The 12636-nt window shown below is 36.6% G+C and overlaps 1 protein-coding gene and 1 pseudogene across 1 annotated transcript; both read right to left on the bottom strand.

The window, feature by feature from the left end:
• Positions 1-1189: 1189 nt before the first annotated feature.
• LOC147282838 (F-box/kelch-repeat protein At3g06240-like) lies at positions 1190-3567 on the bottom strand. The gene is made up of 2 exons (XM_086248717.1): positions 3395-3567; positions 1190-2669 (listed from the first exon to the last, which is right to left on the bottom strand). The coding sequence occupies exon 2, from the start codon at positions 2660-2662 to the stop codon at positions 1442-1444; it is 1221 nt and encodes a 406-aa protein (XP_086104843.1). The 5' UTR covers positions 2663-2669; positions 3395-3567; the 3' UTR covers positions 1190-1441.
• Positions 3568-8814: 5247 nt separating this feature from the next.
• LOC147282837 (F-box/kelch-repeat protein At3g06240-like) lies at positions 8815-10848 on the bottom strand (annotated as a pseudogene).
• Between the last annotated feature and the right edge of the window lie 1788 nt (positions 10849-12636).

Raw genomic sequence — 12636 nt, 5'->3', positions numbered from 1 at the left:
TTTTTCTTTCCAATTGCCTAAAGACACCAAATCTCAATCTATCTTTAAAAAAAAAAGATTCTTTCCTTTTTTTTTTTTTTTTTTTCTTTTCTCTTCTTTTTTTTTCTTTCCTTTTCTTTTCTTTTTTTTCTTTTTTTTTTTCTTTTTCTCTTCTTTTTTTTTTCTTTCCTTTTCTTTTCTTTTTTTCCTTTTCCTTTCTTTTCTCTCCTTTTCCACTTTTTTCCCTAGTGGTCTTCGTCTTCTTCCAGTTCAAGTGGCTAGTGGCCTTCCTTTTTTTTTTTTTTCTCCTCCCTTCATAATCTCTCTCTTCCCTCTCCCTCCTCCCTAATCTTTTCTTCCCTCTCCCTCTGACGACGGCGCGCCTCTGCAGCTCCCTCTCTGATCTCTTCTCTCCCTCCTGCGACGGTGCTCTGCCTCCCCTCTCCCTCTGGTCTCTGCCACCCCTCTTTCTCTCCGGTCTCTACATCGAAAATTTCGCCGAAATTTCAAGGATTTCGGAAAATTTCTCCGACATTTAGGCGAAATTTTTCGAAATTAATTTGTTATGGTGTTAAAATTTTCATACTCCTAAAAAACGAAATTTTACTCCTTGCCTATATGCAATCAAAAATATTTTTTGGCATGCCTAGCACGTATATATAAAACTTTTCCAAAGAAAAGATTTAACATTCTTTCATAAAATTGAGTGGCTACTCTTTCATAAAACTAATCAAGTAAAGGAATAGTATCAATTTTGGCTACTCTTTTGTATTCCTTGTATTCCTTTCATAAAATGGTTACCAATGGCACATGTATTGTTTGGTAGTGTATAGTGGTATAGTACCAATTTCAATTTTATATTTCTAATAATTCAGTTTGATTTTTCCTCAAAAAATACATAATCTTTCAACTAATAATGTTTTTTTTTTTATTCTTATTTTTTATTTTATGAAACAACATATTATCGGTTTGGCTATTTATTTGACTTAGAGTGCCCATTAGCAAACTAATAACATGGAAGGTTTAGCTTCTTCAACACTATCCCATGCTAATCTACTTCTTTGTACCGGTACATATCCCGGATTTATTTCGAAGCTAAAGCATCTCGGAAAATGAACACAAGGAATGCAAAAGAGTAGCATCAAATTAATACAAAAAGGTTTACTAATTCCAAAATAAAACAGAACAAAAATTCTGAATTAATATCACAAGTCCAATCACCATCATCATGCCAATTTCCCCACTACAAAACCAACTTACAAATAACAATAATAATACGAGATTGAAAGTCAAAAGTAAGTAAACATTCTTACCCACAAAAATGTAAGACAACAGGAGAATTATAATATCTAGGCTACCAGTAATCCTTTTATCTGGATAAGAAGAATTCTGGTTTTGACAAAGTTCCATCCCATTGATACAAATTTTATCAAAGCTTTGATAAAGAGTGAGAAATTATAGTTCAAGAATTATATATGCCCTCCAGCGTGTTGCCTTGCTTGACTGGAACAATGCTATTCACATAAACAATAGCTTGAAAAAATCTACGCTCACCATGAATAGGAAGAAAAGGAAGATACTTGAGGGTTTCCGTACTAACATTATACGAGACAACAGTTCCATTAGTTGCAACCATAAGAAGCTCGTCACTCTTCCAAAATGCCAATGGCATCTCAATGCCCACTAAGGGTCTAATGGTTAACTGTTTTGTCCACGAACCCTTCACTCCAACAAAGTCATCCATCACCCATACTTCACAATTATCAAAAACCCCACTTTTTGCTTCAAAGGAAAAATAAGCAAGGGAGTCATTCCACACCGCAAGGCTGTCATACCTTAGAGGGGTACAATCTGGAAGTGATACATTGTGAAATACCTCATCACCCATATCAAACGAAAGGATGACTTCCACAGATGTGATATTTTCTGTTATCACATGTGCCGTCCAATAATAAATTCCCTTGAAATACATCTGAAGAGAATAAGATAACCAGGGTAAACTTGGTACATCAATCTTGATCTCTCTCCAAGAATCAGTACCCATAGTATATACCTCTGTGGTGTCAGGAAGTAAATCGCCCCCCTCATAAGTCCTTACAATTCTAACGACCTTGTAATCTTTAGATTTGGGATCATAGCCAAATCCCATAACTTGAGTACTTGTCTCCAATCGATCTTCTTCTTCTTCTTCCAAATAAGGTACCGAATAAGGTAGAAGAAGACACGACTTGGGAAGAATCTTGAATTCCCCGATTGCTGGATTGCATAGAAAAGCATCCTCACGATAAGCAGTTAGACAAATTATCCCATGGCAATGACCTATAATGTGTAGAGACTTGAGGTTTGGATCCATAGAAGGGGAAATATTTAGGTCCTCAACAAGGCACTGAAGGTTATGTTGATCATCATCATTATCATTGCAAAGATAAAGCCAGGACCGTAAATCTTTGTCCTCCCTAGTGTCCGTGCCCCTTAAAGTTTGCCAACGCTTGAGAAGGATACAAGTAGAGGATGATAGTTTATTGTCCATGGAATTGGAGAGGTGTTTGGCCACAAAGCTTGGGCTATTGAAGAGAGTGTTCCATGATTTACGGACACATTTGAATCGCATAAGAGATTTGGGAGGCAACCTTGACAGGATTTGCACTACCATATCTTCCGACATTTGACAAAACTCTGTCATTTCTGCTCTGCATGCATCATCACACACACATAGAGAAAACAACACCAGGGTACAGGGTGAGAGTCCAACCAAATATCTTATTTTAAAATTCCAACAGTATCTAAAATCGGAAGAAATAAAATTGGACTTCCACAGCACAAGTACAAGAAATTTAACTAAACCAAAGAGAATTCCGTGCGAGTTTTCACATAATCGAATAGATTAGAATGAATATATAAACAATGATGAAAATAATACTAAATTTCAGCATAGGATGGAAAAATGAAAAGCCAAAACTATTTCAGGCATGGAGGTTTATTGAAATAATTTTTAGCAGGACTTGAACTTACACTTAGCAGTGATTAAATGACAATAAATTGTTTGGGGCACTAAGTAGCATGCTGACAAGGTGTTTACTACTAGTTAATCTTAAGGCATGGTAAAGACCAAAGCAAAGCAAACAGGTCAAATAACAAAAGAAAAACCAAACCATTAAAAAACAACTGAACAGGGTATATTTATATATCAAACTCTATCAAACCCAACCCAGCAATCTGAACTCAACCCATCACTTGTGTATTGGCAGCACCACGGATCCAATTCCAGAAACCCATCCTCAAAATCACAAAAATCTTAACCCAGAACCCAGAAAATCTAAAATAAACGAATATCACTTTCACCTCACCACGTACCAATCTAAGCTCAGAACCTCAACCTACCATAAGATATAATAGAGAGTTAATAATCAAATACCTTTAAGGAAAAAAGTTATCGAAATCAAATGGATTCAGAAACTGTAACTTGTCTTTGGGTGCTTCTATGGTGATTTTTGTGGGGGCGGGGTGAGCGAGTGAGGCAGAGAGAGAATGAGGGGTTGGGTTTCGCTGGGTGGGTTGGGTTTCGGGGCTGGGGTTGGGGAAGGGAGGTTTCGGTGGCGCTGGTGGTAGAGAGAGAGAGGAGACGGGCGGGGAGAGAGAGTGAGGCAGGGAGGCAGAGAGAGAGAGAGTGGGCGGCGATCGGGGTTGGGGTCGGGAAGGAGAGGGAAGGGGGTCTGCGCGAGAGAGGGAGGAAGGATAAAAAAAAAACGGAAAAAATATATTTTTGGTCCAATTTGGGGTGTGTCTGAATTTGGACACTAATTTTAAAATGTGATAAAAATGCCCATATTTTTGGGAGACGAATTTCAGTTCATCTTCCAAAGTTTTATCTTTTTAAGAATTAATTAATATAGCATATATGACAAACATTTTATTTAACTACTATTACTCCTATTGTTCAAATTTAACAATAAGGAGACTTTTATAAGTATTTGTCACATAGCATATGGTCATACCATTCATGTCCAATCCTTTTACGTGTCATTTTGCCTTGTTATCTCTGGGTGGAAAATTTATTGGCTGCCTTTAACTTCAACCATACAATATTTAATAATTTAATAATAAAGAATGTTGAATATATTAATGGATTGAAGCATTAATATTAGTTTGTTGAGTATCTTTTGAGTAGAGTTTCAATTTACATACAGAGAGACCGAGAGTCGATAGAGAGAAAAAAAGAAGCAGCAGAAGCAGGAAGAAGAAAAAACCAAACCAGAAACTAAGTCTCTCTCTCTCTCTCTCTCTCTCTCTCTCTCTCTCTCTCTCTCTTTGTGAAATAATGCTTTGCCTGTAAATGTGTCAGAGACTATGGTCGTCCTTTTGGTTTCATAGCAACTTTCGTTTTCAATTTTATAGTTTATTTGATTTTGATTGCAGAATCATATTTGCCTTTATTTTGAGCTCAGATCTGTAGTTGATTGTATTGAAATCGATTTTTCAATTCGCAGTTTCAATTTAGTTCGTAGTTGTAGTTTGCAGTTTCAATTTCAGTTCACAGTTTTAGTTCGCGGTTTCAGTTTCAGATCTATAGTTGATTGCATTGAAATCGATTTTTCAGTTTGCAGTTTCAATTTTAGTTCGTATTTGTAGTTTGAAGTTTCATTTTCAGTTCGCAGTTTCAGTTTCAGATTTGTAGTTGATAGCATTGAAATCGATTTTTCAATTCATAGTTTCAATTTTAGTTCGTATTTGTAGTTTGAAGTTTCATTTTCAGTTCGCAGTTTCAGTTTCAGATTTGTAGTTGATAGCATTGAAATCGATTTTTCAATTCATAGTTTCAATTTTAGTTCGTAGTTGTAGTTTGCAGTTTCAGTTTCAATTTTAGTTAAAATATCAATTGCAGTTTCAGTTTTAATTATAATATTCTCATAAGTTGGGAAATCATTGATTGTCTACATGATTGCTGCACGCAAGGTAAACATTTTGTCAGTCAACTTATCATATGTCGACACTGCAGAGATAAGGGAGAAATGGAGCTAGGAAGGGCGTCGACGGCGAGGATGGGAAGAGCTGGGTGGACGGGAGATTGAGAGAGTTCAGAGAGATGAGAGATGAGAGAGTTTGAGAGCTAATCACACAAAACACCAGAAAATAGAAAGGAGATTAAAAATCCCGAGCATTCTTTAGGCAAAGAATTAAGCACATTCATCACCCAAAGCATTCTTTAAGCGACAAATATATTAATGTCGCCTAAAGAATTTTTTGGGCGACGAATGTTCTTCGTCACTCAAAAGGAACAACATTAGGGGGCCATTTTCCCCCGCCAAAGTTTTCACACTTTAGGTGACAGCCCATTTTGTCGCCCAAATCAAACATTTGTCGCCAAAAGACTTTATAATTAGAAAAACCACGATCGTCTATCCGTTCGTGCTCCGATACCTAACTTCTACATTTCCGATTGACCTAATTTTTTAGAAGGAGGATCTTTCAGTGGAAACTGAAAAATGAACGGTTCGGATAGTTAAAAACACGATCAGGATGTGAGCTTTTATATATAAATACACTTGAAAAGTTTAATTCTATTAACTTTTTCGTTGAACCCTTGTTTTTTTAATAATTTTTAAGACTACAACGTGGATTCAATGATTGAAGCCTCTGATTTTCTACGTTCATACTCAAAAATCATTCTTGCAAAAAATCGGCACATTCGGAATTCAACTACCCGTTCAATTATCATTTTAAAAACCATGATCGTTCATACGGAGAATATTTGAGTGGGAACTCAAAAATGAACGGTTCGGATCATTAAAAACACGATCGGGATATGAACTTCTATATACAAATACACTTGACGAGTATAATTCTATTAACTTTTTCATTGAACCTTTGTTGTTTCAATAATTGTGAGGACCACAAAGTGATTTCAATGATCGTAGCTATTCATTTTCTATATTCATACTCAAAGATCATCCTTACAAAAAATTGGCCCAATCAGAATTAATTTACCCGTTCGATTATAATTAGAAAAATCATGATCGTTCATACGTTCGAGCTCCGATACCTTACTTCTACATCTACAATGGACCTAATTTTTTGGAGGGAGGATCTTTAAGTGAGGAACTAAAAAATGAACGGTTCGGATCGTTAAAAACACAATTGAGATGTGAGCTTTTATATATGGATACACTTGAAGAGTAAAATTCTATTAACTTTTTCGTTAAACCCTTGTTGTTTCAATAATTGTGAAAACCACAATGTGATTTCAATTATTGGAGCCGTCTATTTTCTATGTTCAAACTCAAATATCATCCTTGCCAAAAATTGGCTCAATCGGAATTCATCTACCCGTTCGATTATAATTAGAAAAATCACAATCGTTTATTACTTCGACCACCGTTACATAACTTCTACATCTCCGATTGGGCTGATTTTTGCAGAGATGATCTTTGAGTCGAAAATTAAAAAATGAACGGTTCGGATCGTTGGAGATTATGATTGCATTGTATGCTACATACATAAAAATGCACACAAAAAACTTGACTTAGAGACTTGCACGACGAATATTCATGTTCGTCGCCTAAAATACCTTTAAGCGACGAGTAGTATATTTCGTCGTGTAATGTTCATTTCAGCGACAATATATGTACGTCGCGCAAAGTAATCTTTGGCGACAAATGTCATAATTGTTGCCTAAAGTATTATTAGGAGACGAATATTACATTTCGTTGCATAAAGTCCCTTTCAGCGATGAAATATATACGTCGCTCAAAGTAACCTTAGGCTACGAATTTTGTTTGTTGTCGCCCAAAGTATGATGAAGCGACGAATATACATATTTGTCACTCAAAGTATGGCGCAAAAACCCTTTTGGTGTGTAACATTAGGCGACAAATTCGTTTTGTGGCTGTTTACACCCGAATTTCGCATATGTCGTTAAATGGAATTGTGAAAATTGAGGAGATGTGTTTCAGCCATTTTACTCAAGGCCCCCTTGAGTTGTACTCGAGGGGTACTCGAGTAACCATACAGAAGAAGAAACCCAATTTCTTTTTTGATCGATTGGCAGTGACGTCATGGCTAACATAAACCACTTATTGCAGCCGAAAGATGAGAAATGAAAATGTTGGACAACAGAAAACGCGTGAAACCAGCCAATCAAAGACGAGGAAGGCTCTAGCGAGCGATCAGAAGTATTTGGCAAGCGACCGAGGTGGCCTGGCGAGCGCTCGGTGGCGCTGCCGAGCTCTCTGTGGGTTTATCTGGGAGCTCGGCGGCCCGGCGAGTCCTCGGAATCCCCTTTTCTTCTGACTTCGGATTCCTTCTTTCTTCTCTGAATGGTGCATAACATAAAATATTCATCAAAAGCGATCCTCAGCTCCTGTTCTTAATCAACTCTCACTGAGAAGCTCAGCAGTTCTTTTGCAGCTCTTCGTCTATTTAAGAGGCATTCACAGAGACGAGCAAAGCCCCGCAAAATCAAACACAAAAACAATCAGACCTAGAGTCTAAACTATCCTAGAGCTTCATCTCTCTCAATCTCTTCCCCTCTCAGACATCCTCAAACACTCTTCTTCTCCCAAAGTCTCTTTTGGCAACGAAAGTACACTTGCTCAAACTTCTACTGTTTTAGGCGATGAATGTGAAAATCCATCGCCCAAAGTTTGTTTAGGCGATTAAAAATTGTCGCCCAATAGAGTTTTTCTTGTAGTGTGGCTAGAATGAAGAAATAGAAATAGTAATACTAATTCAAACTGTCAATTGATATATCACTTGCATGTGTTCTATGTTGTGTTTTCACCACTATATATAGTGATTTATCATTCATGACAACTTAATGGTGCATTAGCTAACCTACTTGCCATTTTGTGCTCATTAATTTTCTCACTTAATTAAGATTAGTACAGAGTGACATGCATGTAAATATTGAAAGAAATTGACTGAAGCAGAAAAATTGAGACACCACCTAACACACCCCCAATAATCTTCTTTTGGAGCATATGTTGGATTTTTCTCAAACTTACTCTTCTCCTTGCTAAAAGACTTTTCCTAAATGCAATCATAAATATTTTGTGGCATGCCTAGCATGTATATATAAAACTTTTCCAAAGAGAAGATTTAACGTTCTTTCATAAAATTGAGTGGCTACTCTTTCATAAAACTAATCAAGTAAAGGAATAGTATCAATTTTGGCTACTCTTTTGTATTCATTGTATTCCTTTCATAAAATGGTTACCAATGGCACATGTATTGTTTGGTAGTGTATAGTAGTGTAGTACCAATTTCAATTTTATATTTCTAATAATTCAGTTTGATTTTTCCTCAAAAATTACATAATCTTTCAACTAATAATGTCTTTTTTTATTTTTATTTTTTATTTTATGAAACAGCATACTATCGGTTTGGCTATTTATTTGACTTAGAGTGCCCATTAGCAAACGAATAACATGGAAGGTTTAGCTTCTTCAACACTATCCCATGCTAATCTACTTCTTTGTACCAGTACATATACCGGATTTATTTCGAAGCTAAAGCATCTCGGAAAATGAACACAAGGAATGCAAAAGAGTGGAATCAAATTAATTCAAAAAGGTTTACTAATTCCAAAATAAAACAGAACAAAAATTCTGAATTAATATAACATGTCCAATCACCATCATCATGCCAATTTCCCCACTAAAAAACCAACTTACAAATAACAATAATAATACGAGATTGAAAGTCAAAAGTAAGTAAACATTCTTACCCACAAAAATGTAAGACAATAGGAGAATTATAATATCTAGGCTACCAGTATTCCTTTTATCTGGATAAGAAGAATTCTGGTTTTGACAAAGTTCCATCCCATTGATACAAATTTTATCAAAGCTTTGATAAAGAGTGAGAAATTATAGTTCAAGAATTATATATGCCCTCCAGCGTGTTGCCTTGCTTGACTGGAACAATGCTATTCACATAAACAATAGCTTGAAAAAATCTACGCTCACCATGAATAGGAAGAAAAGGAAGATACTTGAGGGTTTCCGTACTAACATTATAGGAGACAACAGTTCCATCAGTTGCAACCATAAGAAGCTCGTCACTCTTCCAAAATGCCAATGGCATCTCAATGCCCACTAAGGGTCTAATGGTTAACTGTTTTGTCCACGAACCCTTCACTCCAACAAAGTCATCCATCACCCATACTTCACAATTATCAAAAACCCCACTTTTTGCTTCAAAGGAAAAATAAGCAAGGGAGTCATTCCACACCGCAAGGCTGTAATACCTTAGAGGGGTACAATCTGGAAGTGCTATATTGTGAAATACCTCATCACCCATATCAAATGAAAGGATGACTTCCATAGATGTGTAATTTTCCGTTATCACATGTGCCGTCCAATAATAAATTCCCTTGAAATACATCTGAAGAGAATAAGATAAACAGGGTAAACTTGGTACATCAATCTTAATCTCTCTCCAAGAATCAGTACCCATATTACATACCTCTGTGGTGTCAGAAAGTAAATCACCCCCCCTCATAAGTCCTTACAATTCTAACGACCTTGTAATCTTTAGATTTGGGATCATAGCCAAATCCCATAACTTGAGTACTCGTTTCCAATCGATCTTCTTCTTCTTCTTCCAAATAAGGTAACGAATAAGGTAGAAGAAGACACGACTTGGGAAGAATCTTGAATTCCCCGATTGCTGGATGGCATAGAAAAGCATCCTCACGATAAGCAGTTAGACAAATTATCCCATGGCAATGACCTATAATGTGTAGAGACTTGAGGTTTGGATCCATGGAAGGGGAAATATTTAGGTCCTCAACAAGGCACTGAAGGTTATGTTGATCATCATCATTATCATTGCAAAGATAAAGCCAGGACCGTAAATCTTTGTCCTCCCTAGTGTCCGTGCCCCTTAAAGTTTGCCAACGCTTGAGAAGGATACAAGTAGAGGATGATAGTTTATTGTCCATGGAATTGGAGAGGTGTTTGGCCACAAAGCTTGGGCTATTGATGAGAGTGTTCCATGATTTACGGACACATTTGAATCGCATAAGAGATTTGGGAGGCAACCTTGACAGGATTTGCAATACCATATCTTCCGACATTTGACAAAACTCTGTCATTTCTGCTCTGCATCCATCATCACACAAACAACACCAGGGTACAGGGTGAGAGTCCAACCAAATATCTTATTTTAAAATTCCAACAGTATCTAAAATCGGAAGAAATAAAATTGGACTTCCACAGCACAAGTACAAGAAATTTAACTAAACCAAAGAGAATTCCGTGCGAGTTTTCACATAATCGAATAGATTAGAATGAACATATAAACAATGATGAAAATAATACTAAATTTCAGCATAGGATGGAAAAATGAAAAGCCAAAACTATTTCAGGCATGGAGGTTTATTGAAATAATTTTTAGCAGGACTTGAACTTACACTTAGCAGTGATTAAATGACAATAAATTGTTTGGGGCACTAAGTAGCATGCTGACAAGGTGTTTGCTACAAGTTAATCTTAAGGCATGGTAAAGACCAAAGCAAAGCAAACAGGTCAAATAACAAAAGAAAAACCAAACCATTAAAAAACAACTGAACAGGTTATATTTATATATCAAACTCTATCAAACCCAACCCAGAAATCTGAACTCAACCCATCACTTGTGTATTGGCAGCACCACGGATCCAATTCCAGAAACCCATCCTCAAAATCACTTTTACCTCATCACGTACCAATCTAATCTTAGAACCTCAACCACCCATAAGACATAATAGAGAGTTAATTATCAAATACCTTTAGGGAAAAAAGTTTTCGAAAATCAAATGGATTCAGAAACTGTAACTTACCTTTGGGTGTTTCAATGGTGACTTCAGTGGACTAGTGGGTGGCGTTGTTGGTGATATCTGCTGTCTGCTTAAAAGTTCATTGAGGTACGAGTGTACGACTGGACTGGCCTGGTCTTTTGATGGATTTGTTTAAACTGTACTAAAGTAACTTTGATCCCTTTCAATGGCCACAGTATACATGAAATAGTCAAAACCAAGATTACCATATATAGGGACCGTTTAGTTCGTCAAATTGAAGTTCTATGCCTTTTCCAAGGAAAGGGAATGTAAGATTTCTATTCTTCTGTTTGGTAATGTAAGGAAAATAAACCAATAATTTTCTTTTCATTTTCATTCTCTTATTTAGTTTGTGCAGGAATAGAAAATAAAATTGTTCTAGTTTTTCAATTATACTCTTATTTATTAAACAAAAGTAATATTTTTTCTAATTAATATCAGTGTTAGTTTTGTTCACAAAATAAGCAATAAATGCTTTTTCAAAAGGGGGAAAAACAAAACCCATGCTCCAGCAAGGGTTTTATTTTCCTCCAATAAAGGCATCAGATTCCCTAAGACCAGAAAATGATTTCCTTTTCCATGTATTTACCAAACATGAGAATGAAATTGATTTCTCATTCTCAGAGTTCCAAAACTTAAGCCAAACTGGTCTATTAGGCCTTCCACTATGGTAAAGCCATTTTTTGTGACCCAAAACCCATTTTGGGTCACAAATAGTGCTGTGACCCAATTCTCCCATTTATGGTGCTGTGACCCATTTTGGGTCACAGTGTTTTATACATATTTAAAATATGCCTAATATTGATTAAGTGATATTTAATTGATAATTTTAAATTTAAAGTATAATAAAAATGATTCTAGTGATCTTATTTTAATGAGATCTTTAAAATAAGGTCAATATTGAATATATTTAAAATAAGAAAATTTCATAAATTAGACAACATAAGCCTTACAACATCGGGACTTCAACAACCACAAACAAGAAAAACAACACGATGATTTAAAGGAAAAACAAGTACAACATGATCACTAAAAAGGAAAAAAAAACAAGAACAATACGATGATTTAAAGAAAAAACAACAACAACAATCATAATGAGAACAATATTGACGAACCATGATCCAGGTCGTCAATATGTTGGGGCAAGTGGTGGGTTCCCCTCTCGGATCCAGATGTGCTCAATCAAATTAGTTTTTAGGGATTCGTTGACATTTCGGTCCCTAAGCAAATTCCGACGAACATTCATCTCAGGTAATGATGATGGAGCGGCACCGGTCGGACATGGTTCTACACCTTCGTATTCAGCTTCTGCCCTTCTAGTGCTCGCTTCTGGGTCTATTGGGTCATCCCTACCGTCATCCTCAGGGCGCTCATCCTCCACGATCATATTGTGCAATATTATGCACGCCTTCATGATATACCCAAGCTCAATCGGACGCCAATAACGAGCAGGTCGTTTTATAATCTGCCACCGGGCTTTTAAAATTCCGAACGCCCTCTCCACATCCTTCCTGTATCCCTCCTGTCTAGCGGAAAACAACTTATGGTGGGGAAGAACGGGACTGTGCAATGTAGTGATAAGAGTTGACCATTGAGGGTAGATCCCATCTGCAAGAAAGTATGGAATGGTGTAGTCTATCCCATTCACAGTGAATTTCACCCTGTGGTTTCGGCCGGAAATCATATCATCAAAGAGATGAGAACAGTCCAGCACATTGATATCATTATTCGACCCAGGTATACCAAAATTTGCATGCCATATCCACGTGTCGTACCCAGCAACGGCTTCAAGGATAACTGTTGGGACACGATAATGCCCACGGTACACAGCTTGCTCGGCC

Source organism: Dryas octopetala, chromosome 6, assembly GCF_963921425.1.
Source record: "Dryas octopetala chromosome 6, drDryOcto1.1, whole genome shotgun sequence".
Classification (NCBI taxonomy): Eukaryota; Viridiplantae; Streptophyta; class Magnoliopsida; order Rosales; family Rosaceae; genus Dryas; species Dryas octopetala.
Note: the sequence above shows the minus strand (reverse complement) of the source record. Positions and strands in the feature narration are given on the sequence as shown.

Excerpts from the sequence above, each read along its gene's own strand:
- LOC147282838 (XM_086248717.1), bottom strand. The coding sequence starts at position 2,662 with ATGACAGAGTTTTGTCAAATGTCGGAAGATATGGTAGTGCAAATCCTG.